This window comes from Chiloscyllium plagiosum, unplaced genomic scaffold (genome assembly GCF_037043375.1).
Source record: "Chiloscyllium plagiosum isolate Xiang-an unplaced genomic scaffold, Cpla_swu_hap1 HiC_scaffold_22, whole genome shotgun sequence".
NCBI lineage: Eukaryota > Metazoa > Chordata > Chondrichthyes > Orectolobiformes > Hemiscylliidae > Chiloscyllium > Chiloscyllium plagiosum.
Window position 1 is genome coordinate 55,433,589 of NW_028270160.1, and position 24,272 is coordinate 55,457,860.

The 24,272-nt window shown below is 41.0% G+C and overlaps 1 protein-coding gene across 1 annotated transcript in view; it reads right to left on the bottom strand.

Moving 5' to 3' along the window:
* The window catches only part of ipmkb (inositol polyphosphate multikinase b), a 105,283-nt gene that overhangs the window by 61,297 nt on the left and 19,714 nt on the right, over positions 1 to 24,272 (bottom strand). Inside the window, exon 2 of the mRNA XM_087999067.1 lies at positions 22,689 to 22,774. Coding sequence (XP_087855193.1) covers positions 22,689 to 22,774 — 86 coding nt within the window. The remainder of the gene's footprint in view (positions 1 to 22,688; positions 22,775 to 24,272) is intronic.

The following is a 24,272-nucleotide window of genomic DNA, read 5'->3' on the forward strand; positions in this document are numbered from 1 at the left end:
CTATCCCTGACATACGCTTCCTTCTTTTTCTTAACCAAAACCTCAATATCTCTCGTCATCCAGCATTTCCTACAACTACCAGCCATTCTTTTCAGGAGAAAGTGAGGTCTGCAGATGCTGGAGATCAGAGCTGAAAATGTGTTGTTGGAAAAGCGCAGCAGGTCAGGCAGCATCCAGGGAACAAGAGAATCGACGTTTCGGGCATAAGCCCTTTTTCAGCCCTGATTCCTGAAGAAGGGCTTATGCGCAAAACGTCGATTCTCCTGTTCCCTGGATGCTGCCTGACCTGCTGCGCTTTTCCAGCAACACATTTTCAGCCTTTCTTTTCACCCAAACAAGAACATACTGTCTCTGGACTCTCGTTATCACATTCCTGAAGGCTTCCCATTTTCCAGCCGTTCTTTTACCTTGGACATCTGCCTCCAATCGGCTTTTGAAACTTCTTGCCTAATACCATCAAAATTGGCCTTTCTTCAATTTAGAACATTAACCTTTAGATCCAGTCTATCCTTTTCCATCACTATTTTAAATGTAATAGAATTATGGTTGCTGGCCCCAAAGTGCTTCCCCACTGACACCTCAGTCACCTGCCCTGCCTTATTTCCCAAGAGTAGGTCAAGATCTGCACTCTCCAGTCAGTATATTTTTCTTGTACACATTTAACATATTCCTCTCCATCTAAACCCTTAACAGTCCCAGTCTATGTTTGGAAAGTTACAATCCCCTACCATAACCACCCTATTATTTTTACAGATAGCTGAGATCTCCTTACAAGTTTGTTTCTCAATTTCCCTCTGACTATTGGGAGGCCAATAATACAATTCCAATAAGGTGATCATCCCTTTCTTGTTTCTCAGTTCCATCCAAATAACGTCCCTGGATGTATTCTCAGGAATATCCTGCCCGAGTACAGTCGGAATGCCATTCCTTGTCAAAAATGCCACTCCCGTCCTCTCTTGCCTCTCTTTCTACCCCTCCTACAGCATTTGTATCCTGAAACAGTGAACTGTCAGTCCTATCCATCCCTGCGCCACATCCCTGTGATTGCTATGATATTCCAGTCCAATTTCCCAAGCATGCCCTGAATTCAACTGCTTGCCTTGTTAAGCTTCTTGCATTGAAATAAATGCAGTCTAATTTGTCAGTCCCACCTTGTTCTTGCTTTATCCCTGTGTGCCCTGACTGTTTGACTTGCTCCTCTTCCCAACTGTACCAGTCTCAGATTGATTTCTTTCCTCACTAGCGCCCTGGGTCCTTTCCCCCACCTTACTAGTTTAAATTCTTCCAAGCAGTTCTAGCAAATCTCCCTACTAGTATATTAGTCCCCTTCCAATTCAGGTACAAACTGTCCTTCTTATACAGTTCACTTTTACCCCAGAAGAGATTCCAATTATCCAAAATGTGAACCCTTCACCCCTGCACCAGCTCCTCAGCCCCTTATTCATATGTTCTCTCCTTATTCCTAGCTTGTAGCACCAGGGCTAATCTAGACATTACCACACTTGAGGATCACCTTTTTAAATTCCTGCCTAATTTCCTATATTCTCTCTTCAGCATCTCATTGATTTCCTTCCTATGTTGTTTGCTCCAATGTGTACAATGACCTCCTGCTGGTCTCTCTCCCCTTTGAGAATATTCTGTATTCTCTCCGAAATATCCTTGATCCTGACATCAGGGAGGCAACACACCATTCTGCTTTCTCCCAGTTGGCCGCAGAAATATCTGCCTGTGCCTCTGACCAGAAAGTTCCTGACCACAATTGATCGCTTGCAACCTCTCGAGACATTAGAGCTAGCCGTGGTAACAGAAACCTGGCTGTTTGTGCTACATTCCCCTGTGCGTCCATCACCCCCTACATTTTCCAAAACAGCATTCCTGTTTAAGATGGGGATAGCCACAGGAGACTCTTGCACTACCTGCCTACCTCTCCTACCTTTCCTGGCAGTAACTCATCTACCTGATTGTATCGGAAGCTTTTCTCCCTTCCTGTAACTGCCATCCATCACACCCCCACAGCTCCTGTAAATTCTTCATTACCTCTAACTGCCTTGTTTAATTGTGCATCATCATTCACAACCTGAAGCTGTCGGGTTGCAAAGATTCGACTTGGGCCATTGGTTGTACAGACTACTTCAAAGGTCAAGTGTGCATTTCGTTGAAATAAAATTAGGGCTACATTCACTGGAGTTCGGAAGAATAGAAAGGGATCTCATAGAAACCTATAAAATTCTAATGGGACGAGGACGACACAGGATAAATGTAGGCAAGTTGTTCCCAATGACCAGAGAGTCTAAAATCAGGTGTCACAGTCTAAGAATACAGAGTCGGCCATTTAGGGCTGAAATGAACAGAAATTCCTTCAACTCGAGAGTGATGAACTTGTTGAACTCTGCCACAGAAAGCAGTTGAGGCCGAAACAGTGAATGTTGTCGAGGAGGAGATAGGTATGGTTCTTGGGGCTGAAGAAATCAAAGGTATGGGATAGAAGCAGGAATAAGGTACTAAATTGGATGATCAGCCATGATCAAATTGAATGGTTGAGCAGGCTCCAAGGGGCCGAGTGGATTACTCCTGCTCCCATTTTCCATATTTCTACGTTATGTACTATAGATTCACTGAGTTGGCATCTGACTTTTCAGTTTCCCCTGGCAGCTTCACTGAGGTGGAATTATTGCCCTAGTTTCAACAGTAATTGAGGGCTATGTCATGCCATGAAGATTGTGGTGGAATACAATTGTGATGGACAGCCAAAACGTTGGAGGAATTAAGGTTCTGGTACACAAGAGATTTATCAGGATGTGGTTGGGAATGGAGGGTTTGAGTTATGGGGATGGGCTAGATAGGCTGGGACCTTTTTCACTCGAGTGCAGGAGGTTGACAGGTGACCCGATAGATGTTTATATCATAATGAGAAATACAGATAAAGTGAATGGCAAGTATCTTTTCACTAGGGTGGGGCATTTCAAGACTTGAGGGCATATTTTCAAGGTGAGAGGAAAAAGATTTTAAAAAGACACGAGGGGCTTTTTTTTATTTAAACAGAGTGCTTAGGATCGAGAATGTGGTGCAGGAAAAGCACAGCAGGTCTTCTCCTCTCTCTACAAGGAGTCGATGATGCCTTCCAGCACATCTCCTCCACTTCCCCCTCTTACACCCTTGGACCCCACTATCCCTATCACAACAAGAACAGAACCCACCCCAGTCCTCACCTTCTACCACATCAACCTCCTGACAAATCGCATCATCCTCCGCCACTTCCACCACTAACTGCATTTTGAGAGACCATGCCCACAATGACTCCCATGTCAGATCCATACCCCCACCAGCCCACAACCCACTTCCGGGACCTTCCCCAGCCGATGCAAGAAGTGCAAAACCCACACCCACACCTCCCCTTCGTCCAAGGCCCCAAAAGAAATTTACCTGTACTTCCACACGTCATCTACTGTATCCGTTGCACTCAATGTGGTCTCCTCTACATCGGGGAGACAGGACACCAACTTGCGTTTCAGAGAAAATCTCTAGGACACCCGCACCAACCAACCCCACCACCCTGTTGGCTGAACATTCAACTCCCTCTCCCACTCCACCAATGACATGCAGGTCCTGGGCTTCCTCCATCGCCAAACCCTTACCACCCGATGCCTGGAGGAAAAATGCCTTATCTTACACCTTGGGACCCTGCAATCACACGGAATCAATGTGGATTTCATCGGTTTCCTCATTCCACCTCCCCCCAGCTTATCCCAGTCCCAAGCATCCAACTCTGCACCACCCTCTTGACCTGCCCATCTTTCTTCCCACCCATGCGTTCCACCCTCCTCTCTGACCTATCACCTTCTCCCCCACCTTCATCTACCTATCATATTCCCAGCTACCTTCCCCACCCCCCCCAGCCCCACCCCCCTCCCATTTATCTCTCAGCCCCCCTGCCCACAAGCCTCATTCCTGATGAAGGGCATATGCCCAAAACATCGATTCTCCTGCTCCTCGGATGCTGCCTGACCTGATGTGCTTTTCTAGCACCACATTCTCAACTCTGATCGCCAGCACCTGCAGTCCTCACTTTCTCACAGTGGTGAGGAAGTGGTGGTTTTGGGTATAGTTACAAGGTTTAAAAGATATTTTTAAAAGTTCATAAAAAAAGGTTTGGAGGGATATGGGCCAAGTGCAGGCAAGTGGGATTAGTTTAGTTTGGGATCATATTCAGCATGGACTGGTTTGACTGAAGGTTCAGTTGTTATGCTGCATGGCCCATGCTCTTCAAACTTAAACACCACGAATGTTAGTGAGGAGTAATTTGCAGTTACAAAGAGTTAAGTGCACCTTCTTCATTTCCTCATTCGATACCTACGTTCACAGACCAACAGTTTTTGATTTCTTATTATTTGGAGTATTGTACAACTGAATGGCTTCGATCATAGAAGATCATAAAATCCCTAGTGTGGAAACAGGCCCTTCGGCCCAACAAGTCCACACCGACCCTCCGAAGAGCAACCCGCCCTACTATCCGATATTTACCCCTTGGTGGGCTTTTGCCCAAAACGTCAATTTTCCTGCTCCTTGGAGCTGTCTGAACTGCTGTGCTTTTCCAGCACCACTCTAATCTAGAATCTGGTTTCCAGCATCTGCAGTCATTGTTTTTACCTATATTTACCCCTGACTAACGCACCTTACACGTCCCTCAACACGATGGACAATTCAGCACAGCCAATTCACCTAACCTGAACATCTTTGGATTGTGGGAGGAAACCGCAGCACCCGGAGGAAACCCACGCAGACACGGGGAGAATGTGCAAACTCCACACAGACAGTCACCCGAGGTTGGAATTGAACCTGGGTCCCTGGTGCTGTGAGGCAGCAGTGCTAACCACTGTGCCACCATACCGCACCACGCTTACTGGGTTATTTCAAAGAAACATGTATTTATCTAGCACCTTTCACCATTTCAGGATTTCCCAAAGTGCTTTGTAGTCAGTTAATAATTTTTGAAGTCAGTCATCGAGGTTTATAGCATTGAAAAAGGCCATTCAGCCCATCAAGTCTGCAGCAGTCAAAAACAAGCACCAAACTATTTTAATCACATTTTCCACCACTTGGTCCATAGGTTATATGCCTTGGATGGCAGATATTGACTTTATTGAAACATGTGAAACACAGCAACCCATTGACACCCAACAATGTCTCAGAAACAGCAACGTTGATCAATGGATGAATTTTGGCAAAGGGTGGGAAAACCACTACTTCTCTTCAAAATAATGCCTTGAATATTGCTTGTCAGTAAATGGAAACCACATTTAATAAACTACCTCAAAGGATCTATGTTAACGCAGCCTCTGTCAGTATTGCATTGGAGGCTGAAGCTTTATTTTACGATGAAGTTTCTGAAGTAGGTCATGTATGCACAAACTTCTCAGACACGAGGGTACAATGCACTGATTCACAGCTAACAATTCATACCTCACAGCAGCTAACAGACAACCACACTGGTGTGGGACTTGCCTGCCATTTACACAAACTAGGTAAGAACAGCAGTATAGTTTCAGGTCAATACAAACTGGGCTTTGTTAACACAGGATTTGAAGACTGTGTGGCATCATTGCATCAGCTCATGGTTTATCCAGAACCTATTACAACAGATTTCACCACAACAGACGTGGGAGAGGCACACCACATAAACCTTACTTATATTTTCCTTCCTTCAACTTTTTGTTATGATGCGACTCAGCACAATGGTGTCAGTAAATGTACAATGCAAGAAAACTTCTTTTTTAAACAAGTCCAAAACTTGCCTGGTGAACTAGAAATAATGGAGTGTATTGGCCACAAATCAAAACAATGAAATGAGCACTGCACAGATAGGAAAGCATAATTGAGGCCATCAGTAAGTGCAGTGGTCTGCTGAAAGTTTTAAATGAATTAGACATGCAATAATTTTCTTGTTTAATAGGTAACTGATGTGGAATTAAACTCTTGCACAACTTTTTATTCCAGAATCATTCATTACCATAAAATGTCTGTTAAGGATTTATTATAATGATGTGACAGTGTTCTCACAAAACTGCACCTTTTTGCACTGTAACCATTGAAACTTTTAAGTACAGTGTTCAGATCTGTCATTGAAACTAGAATGAAGAAGAATTCGAGATTTAACTGAATGACAAAACTATTTCACCATGCAAGCATCAGGCAATCCTCAAAGCTTGCACTGAAAGAGTGAAAGATAGAAAGTGCAGTATGCCCAGTTTAACCAAGCAGTCACAAACAAGTGTGCAAAAGCACAAACCAATACCCTTCCTCCACCTTTCTCATTACTTCATGGCATGAGGGCATTATTGCCAAGGGTAGTGTTTATTGGCCAATCAAAACTGCCTTTGAGCAGAGTGGCGTGAAAGGCCTTTTCAGACAGCAGTAAACAGCTAACCACATTGCCTACACTTGTGGATTCATGTGTAAAAGGTAAAGGCACCATAGTCCTGCTGCTCTTGTATGAGACAGAGAGACAGAGAGAAAGAGAAAAAGAGAGAGGGAGGGAGAGCGCGAGCAACACAACTGGCACTGATTTAACCTGAGGATTACTGAGAGAGAGGTTCAGACTGAGTCCTTCATGGAAACTTCCACCGTGGGGAGAAATGAACCCACGTTCTAGCACTACCCAGCATCGCAAACCAGCCATCCAGCCAACTGAGTTGGGTGGCACAGTGGCTAGCACTGCTGCCTCACAGCGCCAGAGACCTGGGTTCAATTCCCACCTGTGTGGAGTTTGCACATTCTCCCTTTGTCGGCGTGGGTTTTCTCCGGGTGCTCCGGTTTCCTCCCACAGTCCAAAAATGTGCAGGTTAGGTGAATTGGCCATGCTAAATTGTCCATACTGTTAGGTGAAGGGGTAAATGTAGGGGAATGGGTCTGGGTGGGTTGCTCTTCGGAGGGTCGGTGTGGACCTGTTGGGCTGAAGGACCTGTTTCCACACTGTTGGGAATCTAATCTAATCAAATGCGTACCAAACCTAAAGGACACTAGTAAACCAGATGGATTTTTATAAGAAATCAAAGATAGTTTTATACTCACCATTTCAATTTAAGGGTTTACTAATTGAATTTAAATTTCAACAGCTGTGATGGAATCTGAATACATCTTCCCAGAAGTAGCTTGGGTCTCTGGATTGCTAGTCCAAGTGACATAACCATTATACAACTGTCCTCAGCCCCAACCACTCTATCCCCTGATCCAAGGCAAGCTTGCATAATGAACACTCACTGCTTTTCATGCTTTTTAAACAATAAAGTTGAGAATATGTACAGGCCACATGGTGAAATATTTATTGAAAAAGACAATCCTGTCGCCTCGATTACAGTGATTGACGCACTGCTTATTCTGTAAAAGACATAACATATCAGGAAGTCATAAGCTGAACCACTTTCAAGCTTTACAAACCTGCTGTTTAAAGCAATTACAACAAATTATTTAGGTTCCCCATCGACTTGCAAGGTCTCTAATTAGAAGATGTAGCAGTTCATCCATAAAAGTAGACTTTAAATGCTCAAACATAACAAATGTTTGTGGGTGAATGGCCATTTATATTGACGGTTAACTAATGAACTATGGCACACCAACGTTTCAGAAAGATTCCCTCACTCTTAGCTGTTAAGCAATCACACTATGATCCAAATCCTAACAATTCAGCAATTTGATCCACTCTATTCGACCTGACTCCCAATAATCAGGACTGGTTTGAACCAACACCCAAAAGCCCACGCTTAAACTCCCAATAGCTACCTGCAAAAGTTCACAAATGGTCTTTCAGAAAGTCATTTGCAATCTAGAGTGTTTCCAATTAATTTCCTACTGTAGAGACAGAATCAACAGTCCGCAGTGGTTCCCACCACAAAACTAAGTGTATTCCAGATCCAAAAACAACATAAAATAGGTTTTTCTTCAATTCTTTATTTGGTAGGTATCACAGGCTAGGCCAGTATATCCTGCGCCCATCTATTTGCCCTGCAAATGATGGTGGCAAACCACTTTCTTGGAAGAGTGGTTTTTCCATGCACGTGTTGCCCTTGTCTTTCTTGATGACAAAGGTCATAAATTTGCAAGATTCCATTATAGAAGCCTTGATTAGTTGCTGGAATATATTTTGTCGATGGCACACGTTATCTCTCTCAATGATGGACGGTGACCACAATGAATATTTAAGGGGATGGTTTGCGTGCCAATGAAGCAGTGACTTTGTCCTGAATGGAGTCAACACTCAATGAGTGTTGTTGCAATTACACTCATCTAGGCAAGTGGAGAGTATTCATCACACGCCTGACATGTCCTTGTAATGGTGGCTGAACATTGGGTGCAGAAAGGGAGTTACTCACATTTTTCCAGCCTCCAGCAATTATTTGTTATGTTTCTGGTCAATGAAACCCAAGCATGTTGACAGTGAGGGTTCAACATTGGGTAATACTGTTGAATGTCAAAGGGAGGAGATAAGATCCTCATTGGTTGATGACCATTGCTTGAAATTGGTGTGTTACCATAGATCATACAGATGTTACAGCATGGAAACAGACCCTTCGGTCCAACTCATCCATGCCGATCAGATATCCCAACCTAATCTAGCCCCACTTGCCAGCACCCTGCCCATATCTCTCCAAACCCTTCTTATTCATATACCTATTCAGATGCCTTTTAAATGTTGCAATTGTACAAGCCTCCACCACTTCCTCTGGCAGCTCATTACACACACACACACACACACACACCACCCTCTTTCCCCTCTCACCCTACACTTACGCCCTCTAGTTCTAGACTTCCCCCCCCCCCCCCCCCCCGAGGGAAAATACCTTGTCTATTTACTCTATCCGTGCCCCTCGTGATTTTATAAACCTCTACAAGTCACCCCTCAGTTTCCGAAGCTCCAGGGAAAACAGCCCCAGCCTATTCAACCTCTCCCTAAAGCTCAAATCCTCCAACCCTGGCAACACTCGTGTAAATCTTTTCTGAACCCTTTCAAGTTTCACAACATCCTTCCGATAGGAAGGAGAGCAGTTGTGAATGTTCTCTCCCTTTTGCATGTTACTTGCCACTCATCAGCCCAAACCAGATATTGCTGAATATAGGCGTAGCCCGCTTCATAATCAGAGCTGTTGTAAATGGCGTTGAACGTTGTGAAATCATTAGCGACCGTTCCAGTTTCTGACCTTATGATGCACAGAAGGTCATTGATGAAGCTGACTGATTGATTGACTGATTTATTCATTATCACTTTTCCCGAACTGTTGGACCGAAGATACTACTCTGAGGAATTTGTGCAGTCATGCCCTGGGGCTGAAAGAAAAACACAGGCAACCTTAGGTCAGTTGTCCTAACACCTGTTGTTGGGAGAATTAGAGTCTAGTCTAATATAAAGGATATAAGAACAGAGCATTTAGAAATATATATGATTAAACAGCATCAGCATAGTTTCATGAGGGCAAGTCATGCTTGACAAATTTACAAGAATTCTTTGGGACATAGCTATAAATTGAGGGGTGATAGATATAGGACAAATGTCACAGGTAGTTTCTTTACTCAGAGTAGCAAGGGTATGGGACGCACTGCCTGCAACAGTACTAGATTCGCCAAATTTAAGGGCATTTAAATGGTCATTGGATAAACATATGGATGAAAGTAGAATAGTGTAGATTAGATGGGCTTCAGATTGGTTCCACAGGTCGGCGCAACATCAAGGACCAAAGGGCCTGTACTGCGCTGTAATGTTCTATGCTCTAGGTAACAGGATCAATAAAGGGATGTAATATATTTGGATTTTCCGAAGGTGCTTCATAGAGTTCCAACATTAGGCTACTAATTAAGACTAAATCTCGTGATGTTGAAGATAACATATTAGCATGGATAGAAAATTGCTAACTAATGGAAAACAGCATTTGGACAAGGGGCATTCCAGGATGGCAATGTTTAACTAGTGGTATTCTGCATACAACAGTGATGGAACCACAGTTATTTACAATACAGTAGAACCTCTTTTATCCGAACGAGATGGGTGGGGAGTATTTTGTTCGGATAATTGATCTAATCGTCAATAAGTGGTAATTTCTGAGCACCGATTATCCGAACATTTCTCTGTTATTCGGCAATGCACATTTAACTAACAGCTAATCTACTGTAAACAAACAGTAATTTGAGTGCCAGTTATCAAACATTTCTTGATTATCTGGCAATGCACGCCATAATGCCGTTGTTAATGGGACCTAGAGTTCTTGTTCGGATAATCCGAAATTCAGATAATCGATGTTCAGATAATCAAGGTTGTACTGAATATATTAATGACTTGTGTAAGGAAAGTGAATGAACTATAGCCAAGATTGCCAAAGTCGCAATAATTGGTAGGAAGGCAAATGGTGAAGATGCCACAGAGCCTGCAGATGGATACAGACAGGTTAAGAGAGTGGGCAAAATCAAGGCAGATGGAATACAATGCAGAAAAATGTGAAGTTATCCACTTTAGCATGAAAACCGAGCGCTAAATATTATTTAAATGAAAGAAGACTGTAGAAAGCAGTGATTTGAGAGTCTTTCTCCATGTTCAGCAGGTAATAGGAAGACCAATGGAATGTTGGCCTTTATTTCAAAAGGAAAGATGCATAAAGTAGGAAATCTTTGCTGAAACTATACAAGGCACTAGTCAGACCACAGCTAGAATACTGTACATAGTTTTTAACCCTTTATATAAGGGGAAGATACTGGCATTGGAAGCAGTGCAGAGAAGCTTCACCAGATATGGAGGGACCATCTTGGAAGGACAGGTCAAGTGGATTGTGCCTGTACTCACTGGAATATAGAAAATTGAGAAATGACCTTATTGAAGCATACAAGATTCTTCAAGGTTGTGGTAGAGTAGGATCGTACTAGTTACCTTCCCCTTAAGGAGAGTTTCAGACCAGAGGACATAATCCCAGAATAAGGGCTCACATATTTAAAACAGAGGTTAGAGGAATTTCTTCTCTCACAGGGTAGTGAATCTGTGGAATTCTGTATCACAGAGAGATGTTGACACTGGGGCATAAAGTACATTCAAGGCTGAGATGGACAGATATTTAATCATTAATGCAATCAAGGGTTTCAGGGAAAAGGCAGGAAAGTGGAGTTGAGGATTCTCAGATTAGCCTGTGATCACAGTGGATGGTAGATCAATGGGCTGAATGGCCTACTCCTGTTCCTACATCTGAAATGAGTGTCTTCCAAAGACACAAACATATTTCTTTGTGCTAGGGACAATTCCAATCAGTAGAGATACATCCCCCTCAACTTTCACAACATCATTTTTGCTAGAGATCCTTGATGCCTCCCTTACCCAAATGCTGCCTTGATATCAGAGCAGTCGTGCTCACCTCACCTCGAGTTCAGCTTTTTCATCCCTGTTTAGACCATGGCTGTAACAAGGTCTGGAGCTGCTGGCCCTGACAGAACCAACACCAAGCATCAGCAAGTACACTACTGAGGGCAAACTGCTGACATATCTCATCACTTCGCTGATCATTGAGAGTACATTAATGGGGCAGAATCAGATGAGTTTTTCTATGACTTACATAACCGGAATAATGCACAGAAATATACATCACGGGTTAAACAACCAAATGATATTTTTGTTGAGTGCTCATCTCCATTCCAGCATCCTGAAAGAGCTACCGGAGATTCACTGGGGGATAACTGTCCTTTATGTCAATCAAATATATTGGCAGTATATTTAGCGTACACAGTGATAATATTTTTATGTAAATTTTCGATCTTTCATGCATATTCACGGCCACACTTTGCACGTGCTTTTGAAAAGTATTTTACACAGACACACATCGTATTCCTGCTGGTTTTCTAGAGGAATACTCATTGGTCATCTCAAAGCAGTAAGCACTACTCAAATTCTAGTTCTGCAAAACTGCAGTTTGGAGCAATGCACATATATAAGGTGATTGAAAATTACTCCTTTTCTTCCACGTATAATAGAAGCAAGGGTCTGAATCTACAGACCTTTGCTTCAATTGTACCCTGTTTTGGTGATCTGAATCTACAGACATGGGAAACAAATTTAATCAACATTTGTTGAGCAAAACTACATCTAAACACAAAAATAAATCTTGCACACAGCAGTTTATGATTGGGAAGGTTAAATGCTCAATAACTAATTAAAGCATGGCTTCCCAAAGTGTGGGACACGAGCTAATATATTGCTCCCTGGATGCAATGGTGAATGGCCCAACTGGCTACCCTCTGAGAACCTGATTCCTGTTCTGAAAAATTCAGAAAAAGTACAGGCCTTTTTTTATGAAAAGTCCACAAGATCTTTCTAAACAGCCTCCCACTCCAACAGCTCTCCAAATCCCACCATTCTTACAGCTCCCCACACTCTGGGAAACATAGCAATTTTCAAGCTGCAAAATAAAGATACAATAGGAAATAGTTTGGGAAATGTTTAAATATGGAATCTAACTTGTTTGCTTGTATTTACATAATGTAGTTCATACATTGTGATACATTCCAATGAAAAAAACTGGAACATATATTGTCCAGATACTGCAGACTGGAAGGAACTTGCACGGAAGGATACCATAATCTTGTGATGTTCTTCTTAAGGCTAGAGATTACTGGACCCAGCAGAGCTGTTAGCAATTTAGTGAGTTGCTGCAGTGAGCCCTATAGATAGTATATCCTGCAGTCAGTAGAGTCATTTTGATGAAGGGCTTTTGCCTGAAACGTCTATTTTCCTGCTCCTCGGATGCTGCCTAACCTGCTGTGCTTTTCCAGCACCACACTCTTAACTCTAATCTTCAGCATCTGCAGTACTCACTTCCACCTCAATCTACGGATACAATGGTGAATGGTCTAACTGGCTATCCTTTGAGGACCTGACTCCTGTTCTGGTAGGTCTGTTGATCATGCACACTCCTCCAGTTAGATTCATTGTGCACTGTTCAATCCAGCAAATTATACAGCATTCAATCACATTCCTGACTTGACCCTTATAGAAGACCAGAAACAACTTCATGAATTATCCAGCCTCTGAACGGCTCTTGCACCTGTACTTGGATCTGGATGGTCATTGGTGACCCCCTGAATGGGAAATCAGGCAGCTACATAGCTGACGTTTATAGGGAGGTGAGCAGGGATTTTTTTTTGTTTCGGGTGGTCATTGCTCAGCAGTTTCATACAGATGCAGTAGTAAAATCAGGAAACTACACCTTTTTTTTTTAAGAAAAACCAAAATCAGTCCCCAAAAGATTGCAAGTACAAGGTTAATGTAATTTTTAACACCATGATATTTTTATCAGACATAAGGTATCAAGGCATTTGGCACATAGACATAACTCAAGGGCAACTTTTAAACATCCAAATCCCCTATGACACATGAAGTAAGAGACTTTTTATTCCAATTAGAAGACAAAGATTTAAGCACAGGGAAAGAGAGAGAGAGAGAGAGAGACAGAGAGACGGAGAGAAAGAAAATATGGTTTTCCCCTTTTCAGAAAACCATAAGATTGCAGTTTCTGCAGGCGAGATACCAAGACATGAGCAAAAAAACTATATAAAAGCACTGTAATTCATTCCCTATTCATGCAAATTTCACATTATTCTAGTTCTCAACTGCCAATATAATTTAAAGTTCACTTACTACAGTCTAATGATCACCTAAATTAACCAAAATAATTCAATATTTTATTGTACTATAAGAATCGTGAACAATTATTGTGGACTTTGTTCAAAGCAATTAAACATTAATCAAGAAATAAGCATAACATCAATAATTAATCTCAATCAGAAGGATTGAGTGAGTCACCTCACCTCACTTTACTGAAGTGGGAGTGAGGGACAGAAATCCAGAGACGAAACCAGCCCAAGGGTCGATGGTACACCTCTAAGCAACAAGCTCGGAATGCTATTTTAATGACGTTAGTCATTGCTGGAATCAAAATGGCACGTTATGTATCTGGTCAGTAAGTAACAGGTGTAAACAGCATCCTTATTGCAAACAAACACAACTGATGTTTAGTAAAAACATCAGATACTGAAATACAGCAACTAAGACTCAATGAACATTCATGTTTATCCATCATCTATTGTATGACATGCTTAGGCAAACAGTCCAAACAGTGACAAATACCCAAACACAGGTCATCAATCTGACATGACAGGTCTGGAACAAGTGTGCAGTATGGTACAGAATTAGGGATTAGAAATGCTGTTTGTTCAGTAGATAAGTACATATCAGAAGAATGATTACAAGAAGCTTCATACACTCTCAGAAAAAAGGGTTGGAACAAGCAGCAAACTATCTGGGAGTAAAAAATCTTTGATAATACGTGGTTCCACACTACTGACAGAGACATTACTACCAAAAAACAGGAAGTGTGTAGCAAAAAACTAACTTTCAAAGTTACCTTATTAAATTAATTTGTTTTACTTGGTTGTGGTGAATTGGTGTAACGGGAGGTCAGAGTTCAAGTCCCACCCTTCTCCTGAGGTGTGAACAGTCTAATTAGAAAAAAATAGGTTAAATTTTTAAAATTAAATAACCTGGTGGGGTGTAGCCTTTTGTGTTGGTATCCCTCCCTTTGAGACAGGAGGCTCAAGTTCAAGTGTCACCTGTTCTAGAGCTGTGTAATAACATCTCTGAACTGGTTGATTAAAAAAATGAATAGCCTGATAATGCTAAGAATACAGCACAGATGAGACACCCAAAGAATTTTATCCCATCATAGAAAGTATGGTAAATGGATGAAGGCACATTGCAAATTAGTGTCAAATTAGATTGGAGGAAAGATGATTGGACAACTTATAGAGTACAAAAGGTCATCCTTTTAATGCCTCCACATTCAGCGCATGGGACAAGCAAGAATATCATTCAATACTTCAGAAATTGTAATTGCTATATTTACAAAAAGAGCTGCATCACAATTTAATGCTAAGGCCCTGGGCAGGGTTCCATTATTTGTTACAGTTCCAGACAGGAGATCCCAAATCATTAAACTCCCAGGTAAGGAGGGATGAACGGGCTCCTTGGTTATTCACTGCCCCTCCGCTGGATGCAACAAGGTTCATTAAAAAAGATCCCTTCCTTTCAAGATAGAATTATCTTGGATCAAACCGCACTGATATTTTACAAGGAAATACCTTAACCATGCTCCCTTGAACTAACAAAAATAGTAAGTTTATTCATTCTTCAAGTTGAGAAGCAATAGTAGCAAAACACTCCGACAGTGCAAGGCCTTTTTAAAAATGGCAGTCCTCAAAGTTGTGGTTCACATCTTTGATGGGACATCTGGCCAATAACACATACAGTCGTATTGTATTGTATTTTTAATCCATTCTTCTGTATTTCTGAAGGACAAAGCAGACATGTCTGTAGGAGGTGGTGTTGTGACGAAGGATGGGACAGTCAGCCTTCCCTGGTATCTCTTCTTAGATCCAACCCAATTTGAAACTTCCTTGCTATTCAGCAGGTATACTACTTCAGGGGCTTTAGGTGGGCTTTGCCAGACAATGAATTTAGAGCCCCAGTTCTTCTTTTCCCCTTCAGCTGTCCTCTTCTCAAAAACTGGAATTTAAAGTAAAACGGTCTAAATAAACTTTTATACTTGAACTAAATAAGTTCAAGACGTGACTTCTGTAATCACATTCACCTTTCCAGCAGAGTGAGTGATTTTTAAATGGTAAGGTTGAAATAACCTGGCATTCTTCATCTTAATTTTTTCCACAAAAGTTAGCAGTTGTAATCAGTGTAAACTGTGGCTTTTCTGTACCCATTTCAGAAATATATCCCAAAATATTTTACAGCCAGGAATAAATTGAGGATTTCTTTCTTTACATTGGACTGACTGTGATGTTTGTCTAGGTTTTTTTTATAAAGAGAAGTACCTGATTGGTGTCTCTATTCTGGATTTGCCTTCCGAAAGATGATGTCTGAAAGAGAGCCTTTTTCCTCGGATGGTGATGGCTAGCACAAGGGGACATAACTTTATATTGAGGGGTGATAGATATAGGACAGATGTCAGAAGTAGTTTCTTTACTCAGAGAGTAGAAGGAGCGTGGAATGCACTGCCTGCAACAGTAGTAGACTCGCCAACTTTCAGGGCATTTAAATGTTCATTGGATAAACATTTGGATGAAACTGGAATAATATAGGATAGATAGGCTTCAGATTGGTTCCACAGGTTGGCACAACAGAGGGCCAAAGGGTCTGTACTGTGTTGTAATGTTCTAGGTCTCCTAGCCCAATGTCATTCACGTTGATGTCCACTTTGAATGCAGCTACTGTTACTGCTGCAATGTAGGGGGTGTTTAAAATTGCTGTTCTCAAAACTGTGGCCCACACAGCCCTCTGATCCACACACTAGGACGCTCAGCCAATAACAAAAATACGGCTTTTTTTAAATGCTTCGGGAGGGTAAGACAGACATGTCTGCACAAAATGGCTTTCTGTCCAGAGCAGAATAAATGCCCTTAAAGTTTGGAGCTGCAAGCATATGGTTATTTATTAAAACAGCCTTCAACTTCTCAAATGCTGCTCGGCATTTCTCAATCCACAATATCTTGAGCCTGGGCAGTTGTCATTCCTGACCTATTACATATTCTAGATAGGTCACTGCACTGGGAGATTAACCACAAGGCCAGCTGATTGCATTTTCCAGAAGAGGGCTTTCAGTTGATCAACATGCATTTCCCTGGAATGATCAATGTAGGTTTTATTACAGTTGGAATTTTCCCCACAACCTTGCAGGTGTGGCAGGTTCTTCAGATCCTTACATAACTCTGTGGTCAGTAAGAACACAAATTGACGCGGGCTTCAGTTTTGCATTGAACGACAGACCCAGCCATTACTGAATAACACCGGGAGTTGATGCTGGCAGTTGACAAGTTGGTTTAGAGATTCTTGGTTTTGTAAATTGGCAGAAATTCTCTTGTTCTGATCCCTTTCAAGGGTGACTGAATTCCAGCAGAATGAGATGGGACCCAGCTACTGTTACTGCTGCAATGTAGGGGGTGTTTAAAATTGCTGTTCTCAAAACTGTGGCCCACACAGCCCTCTGATCCACACACTAGGACGCTCAGCCAATAACAAAAATACGGCTTTTTTTAAATGCTTCGGGAGGGTAAGACAGACATGTCTGCACAAAATGGCTTTCTGTCCAGAGCAGAATAATCAGTCCCATCGTTATCACTTCTTCAAACTCCTCTCAGTTGAAACTTCTCTGACACAGGACAGTACATCGTCCCACGGACTTCACATATCAATTTACCAGAGAGACAATGAATTTACATTCACAGTTTCTTTTTTCTCACGTTTTTAAGAAACTACATATTGGAATTAAAAGTTAAAAAAGTCTGTAAATAACTCAGAATTCTGAACAATTACCATCTCATGCACCAACAGGATTGTGCAAGTCTGTGCTATAGTAATTCAATAGTTGTATGAAATTAAGTTGCCTAGTAGAAATGCTGTAAAGTTATCAATAAAAATATTCAGCTTCATTCTCATAAATCTGGAATATGGAAGTTGTACAGGGTAAACAAACTGCTGCTGATAAAGATGATTTTAATTAGTAATATACGTCATTGATTTCCAAATAGTGAGGACTGCGTAAGAGAAATTACTCAACCTAAATATCAGATCAGATTTTGAGTGTTTAGGGTACTGTTTGAATAGTTTGAACTTCATCAGCAGAGCCTATGCTTTTTAAATACTTCACTTGCACAGATGGTGATTCATCACTTCCATTATTTCTTCAAAACTCCCACACAAGAGTTCCCACTGTAATATTAAATTACTATTTCACATCTGAGAAAAAGGAAATATTCTGGTAAGACGATTAGAAACCATGGTTGCTCTAAAACACTTGCATTGCAGACCTTATCGTAAACTCCCAAGCAGTGGCTGAAGTTGGCAAATAACTATATACATTTTCAAACCAGAACTTTTCCTGCTGATGTCACAAGGTATCAAGAGTGCATTCCTTTCCAATTGTTCAGATGAAGCAAGACACAAGGACATTAGCTGGTACTTGTGGTTTACTGGAACCATCCAGTAAAATACATGCAGTAGAAATATGCTTTAAAGAGAAATAACTTTCATGTTGCAGACAGGCTTTATTTCTTACCTCATCAAGCAATCATATTTTAAAATAATTATACTGTACAAATCACGAGTTTCACAGAGGCAAACTCGCTATTTCTTGTACTAAGCCATTCAATGTTTAATTGCATGGAATAATATTTTCAGCAGATTTAGCACTTTCAGAATTTGCATACGGATTGTCTGCCAGTACGCATCCGATCAAGGTCAACATACTAACATATTAAGCAATAATGATATCAGTTATAGAATGATAGAAAAGTGGCCATTTGGCCCACTGTGCCTGGCTAAGATATTTCTAAGCACACTCTCCAACCCCTCCACACTCTCCGACCCCTGTTTGTATTTCCTCTTTTACATTCAGGACCATCAGTGTGTACTATCTACAAGATACACTGCAGAAATTTACCAAAGATCCTAGGACAGCACCTTCCAAACCCATGACCACTCCCATCTAAAGAAACAAGGGCAGCCGAACACTATTACCTGCAAGTTCCTCTCCAAGCCATTCACCATCCTGACTTGGAAATCTATCAGCAACTCTTCAGTGTTGCTGAACAAAAATCCTGGAATTCCCTCCCTGAGGTCAAACTACAGTACGAAGACCACAGTGGTTCAAGGAGGCAGCTCACCACCACCTTCTCAAGGAAAAGTCAGGATGGACAATTAATTCTGACCAGCAGCAATGCTAATGTCCCACAAGCGAATTATAAAAAAACAAATGATCAAATTTTTTATTGCAAGTCAGAATTGAATTTGTTTGGACCTTCCTTTCAGGCCGTCTATTCCAGGTAATAACACAATGGTTATAGAATGCAGGAGACCATATCAGTCCTCTCAAAGAGCTGCTCAGCTCGTCCTATTTGCTTGCTTTTCCCTGTAGCCTTGCAACTTTCATGTCTTCAAACAATAATCCAATATCTTTTAAAAGCTATAATTGCCACTGCCTTCTCAACATACCTAGGCAGGACATTCCAAATCCTGAAACAGTCACTTTGGCTGACTATATTAAGTTGATGCAAGATATGTCCATTATGACTCTTCTTTTGGTACTTATCAGATTCGAAACATAAATTCTCTCTCTCTCTCTGGATTTTGCCAGATATGAAGGTCTCCACCACTTTGTTATTATTGAAGAAAAAAAAAGCAAGACAGGGAGTTAATTCCAAAGCTTGTGGCTAAGACAACAGAAGACATAAACACCAGCGATATAGCGAGGAAATGGAGGATGCACAAGAGATCAGAATTAAAGGATTTCATATATCTTGCAAGGCTGGAGATTACAGAAATAGGGAAAATCCAGCCATGGCAGGAGTTGAGGACAAGGATAAGCATTTTAGATTTCAGATGGTTTGTACACCTATACCCCAGCTCATACTGGTCCTGATACATTGTTATAATTATACTGCTTTCTCTTTCCAATTCCTCTAACGTCCCTGCATTAAATTTTAGCAGCCCACTTCACAAGCCTATGTCCTCGCAGGTCTATCAATATCTTTGTTCTTTTCACAAAAGGTCCCAAATTTAAGGCATTAATAGATATGAAGAAAAGCAGAGGATCCACTACCAACTCCTAGGGAACTCTACTAAACATCTTCCTCAAGTTCAAACAAAAAGCCATTTGCCATTGTTTTCTGCCATGCAGCTGACTATGCATCCACAGTGGTAACGTCCTTTTCATTCAATGGGTTTCAAATTTGCTGACAGGTTGATCACATGGCACTTTATAATACCACCTTCTGGAAGTCAACGCACACCACATCAACCACACTACCTTCAACAAATTGTGCTGACTTTCTTTTATTACTCCACATTTGCTATTTTTTCCAGGATAATACTTTTAAATGTTTCCTGACCGAGACCAAATTGACTGGTTCTTAGCTGATGGACTTATCTTTTTTGAACAAGCGCTGAACGTTTGCAATACTTCAGTCTTCTGATACTGTACTAAGGATTTGAAGATTATGGCCAGTGTGTCGGCAACTTCCACCTTAATTTTCTTTTCATTTTCAAGTATCTCATTGTTCCTGTTAGCAAATGTTGCCCCTAAGATCTGGGTGTCAGTACATTATGATGCATGTCTGGGGCAGGTCAGACTTGAACCAGAATTTCTGGCCCAGAGATAGGAACATTACTGCTGCACCACAGGATTACTATCTTCCAAGCAGAGATATTTTCTAATCAACCTGTTCAGAGATGTTGCTCCATGCCTCTGGAGCAGGTGATATTTGTATCTGGGTCTTCTGGCTCAGAGGTGCAAACTGAAGTGCAAGATCCTCTTATCCTCTACCATATACTCTTCCACTATGATTTGAGGCAGCTGTTTCAATCCTATTGACTTGTTAACTTTATTGCCAATCTATAAATTCATCCCCTTTATTAATCCTTCGTCAATGCAGTGTCCCAACCTCCGCTTCTCCTTGATAAATACAGAGCCAAATATTCAATACCTCAGCCACACCCTCTGCCTCCACATGTAAACCCTTTCTGCGATCGTTTACAGTCCCCAGCCCTTCTTTTGCCACCTTTTTCACTGTTCTGAGAGCAACAGAAGACTTTAATTAGTTTGAGGTTGACTCATCTCATGCTCAAGTGTTGCATGGTTAATTATTTTCTCACTTCCTCTGAGTGGATCAAATTAAAGCTCTACAGTCTGACCACATTCAGTCAGGAAGAATATTAAACTATTAATGAACTAGCCAAATGAGGCAGCTCTACAAAGATTTCCAGCCTGAATGGTGAAAGAGGCCAGACTTTAGTCCAAAAGACAAGGTTGAAATAATTGCAAACATCTTCTTTCAGAAGTGCCAAGTGCCTTATTTTTGTTTTTAATTCATGTGTCCCAACAAAATTAAGTGAAGATGACTAGGGGAAAACCACAGATAATGAAGCATTACATGCGCCAATGCAGGACGCCCAAGGCAATATTCAGGGCTGAGCTGATAAGGGACGAGCAACACTTGAGCATACAGATGTTAGAAAATGACCAGCTCTATCAAGAGAAAACGTCTAACCATCAGCCCTTGACATTCCATGGCACTACCACCACTGAATGGCCGAACATCGACATTCTGCAGAATTCCACTGACCAAAAACTGAACTACACCAGTGATAATAGGTCATAGACTTGGAATTCTGCAGTGAGTAACTTCTCTCCAGTCTCTCCAAACCATGTAGATTAAAACTCTGCTGTAAGTAAACTCACATCAAATCCCATGATTCACCTATCACATGGCCTACATTTGCTCCCTGAAAAGTAACGACTTGACTTTAAAATTTTTCTCCAAATTTGAAAATCTACCCTTGCCTTCTCTGTTCTCCAATCTCTATTCTTCTCCATATCTGGCATATTGAGTAACACCAATGTTTTCTGCTTTGCCCTTGGTGGCTATCCCTTCAGTTGTCCTTGACACTAAGCTCTGGAATTTCTTCCCTACATCTTTTCACCGCCCGACCTCACTTTCCATCTTCAAGGCAATCCTTAAAATCTAGCTTGCTGATCAAGCTTTAGGTCATCTAATTAAGTAATTGTCATATTTTCTTTCATAATGTCCCTGCTAAAAATCTTGGGATTTTTATGTTGTGAGTGCTATATAATTAAAGGTTATTGCTCATAGGTAGATACATCCTCTTACGAAAAGGAAATGGATAATTGCTCGAAGAAAATCACTGCAGGAATATGGGACAAAAACAGCCGAGGACGACAAAATGGATTGCTTTTCAAGAGGCACTCACTTAATGGGGCAAATAGCCTCTTTACATGCTGTACTATTCCATAAATCTGGTGGTTAAATACTCTCAAAGTTGCAAAATTACCTTCACAACATAACAAGTACAGATCTAGGTATCAGAAGCCATGTGAGTAAGTTGTGTACTAACTGAAATTGCTTAGAACTATTATTCTTCTGTGCTCATCATAATCAAGACAAGATTAACCATCAGCACTAAAAGAATTAACATTTCTGTTCAGCCAAAGCAATCTAACCAATGTGGGTTGTAAACAAGTAGAACATTTCCAAGAAATGCACATGATATTACAGTATTAGGAACACAACAAGTACATTGCGGAGTTAATAAGCCACGTAAACTGTTTTTTGATTTCCAACTAATTACCTTCAGCTGATCACAACTGTAAATCCCTTCAGAATAATGTCTAATTTAAGACAAACTTCATTGGATTACAATTGTTTACATGTGTTTCCCCTTTTTTTACCCTACGCAACCAACATTTGTTAGCCCGTCCAATGCGCAAACTGAAAAACATAGTTTTGGTTAATCTCGGCACACCAAAGAAAATTCCCATTTCACAAGCAAGTTGATTAGTGATTTCCCCTTATGTGTTTGTAAAAGCAATTCTGGGTTTGGTAGACTTATTCTCCAATATGATCTGTATCCTCTCAATATTCACCAGCACAGCTGAGTTATTTTAGTCACACAGAAAACCATGGGTAAGTCTCATCTGCGAGACAGCAACTTGGTAGCACAGCATCTCTATTCAGAGTTTTGAACTCCATGTTAGACTCAGTGCACGGCCATTTCCACACTAACACAGTTCTAACAAAACAGGAATTACCATATTGTAGAAATTCAACTCCCTGGGTCCACGCGGTGGAGGTTGCAACTGCTTCAAAACGGTGCCATCTGGGTGCTGCAACATACCTAGAAATAAGATTTTTTAAAAACTTAGGAAATTATCATTTCAGAGTTCCAGCAGTACTAACTACACAGACACATTCAAGGTCAACTTCTTCCTCTGATCATCATTGTGATGAGTAATTGTAATACTAGCATAATACAATAATGTAAAAGTTTAATATCTTTATGAATGCTAGGCCATTTTGATAGTTAAAAAACTGAGAAATTGAAAGTTTAAACCATTTCTTTTTAAGTACACGTACAACACCACATCCTGTTTCATTGTTGCATTAATGTCTAACCTTTTACATTTGAGAAATGCATACGGTAGTTAATCATACAATTATAGACAGGACTCCAAGTCTGGTCATTTTAACAGGGAACATTTATTGGAGGGTAACCCTCTGAAGTGAAAACATCAGTTAATGACCAGCATCAGATGGCTCCCTTACGTTAAAGTAGCTGAAAAGAACTTGCAAAAGTACAGGGAAAAACCAGTTGTTAATAGACAACAATATACTAAATGTTAAATGGTTCTGGAACTGACAGAGCACGAGTTGGAGCATTTTTCTTTAGAAAAGCAAATGATGAATGAACTTAACAGGGACGACATGGAGAAGTCATTTCAACTTGAGAGAAATCAAGAGTTCACAACCATAAAGACAAAATAATTACTAATACATTGAATGGGAAAATAGAAGATAACTTTACTTGGAGACTGGGTAAAATATTAAGTGCCCTACTCACAGAAAGTAATCAGTGTAAATAACTCAAAGGCTTTCAAAAGGAAACTCTAAATATACAAGTAACAATGGAATAAAATGACATGTTGATGGTAGATAAGGAGACTCATGAACACAAGACTACTATCAATGCCAGGAGCATCCAGAATAAGGTGGGAGAACTTGCAGTATGAGTTGGTACCTGGGACTTCAATGCTGTGGCCATTTTGGAGACATGGATAGAGCAGGGACAGGAATGGTTGTTGCAGGTTCCAGGATTTTGATGTTTCAGTAAGAATAGTTAACATGGTAAAAGAGGATGAGGTGTGGTATTGTTAGTCAAGGACAGTATTACGGTAGCAGAAAAGATGTTTGAAGACTTGTCTAGTGAGATAGTATGGGCTGAGGTTAGAAACAGGAAAGAAGTCACCCTGTTGGGAGTTCCTATCGACCTCCGAATAGTTCCACTGATGTAGAGGAAAAGGTAGCAAAGATAATACTGGATACTTTAGATGGGTCAGTTTTTGTCCAATATGTGCAGGATAGCTTCCTGACACAATATGTAGACAAGTCAACAAGGGGTGAGGCCACATTGGATTTGATACTGGGTAACGAACCTGGCCAGATGTTAGACTTGGAGGTAGATGAACACTTTGGCGATAGTGAGCTACTGCATGTCCTTGATACGTATGCACCGGTCAGGCAAGATGTAAGTGGTCAAGTAAGGGAGCCGCTGTTTACTAAAGAAGTTGAATCTCTTGTTGAGAATGTGTATAGGGTATAAGCAGGAAGGAAAAGAG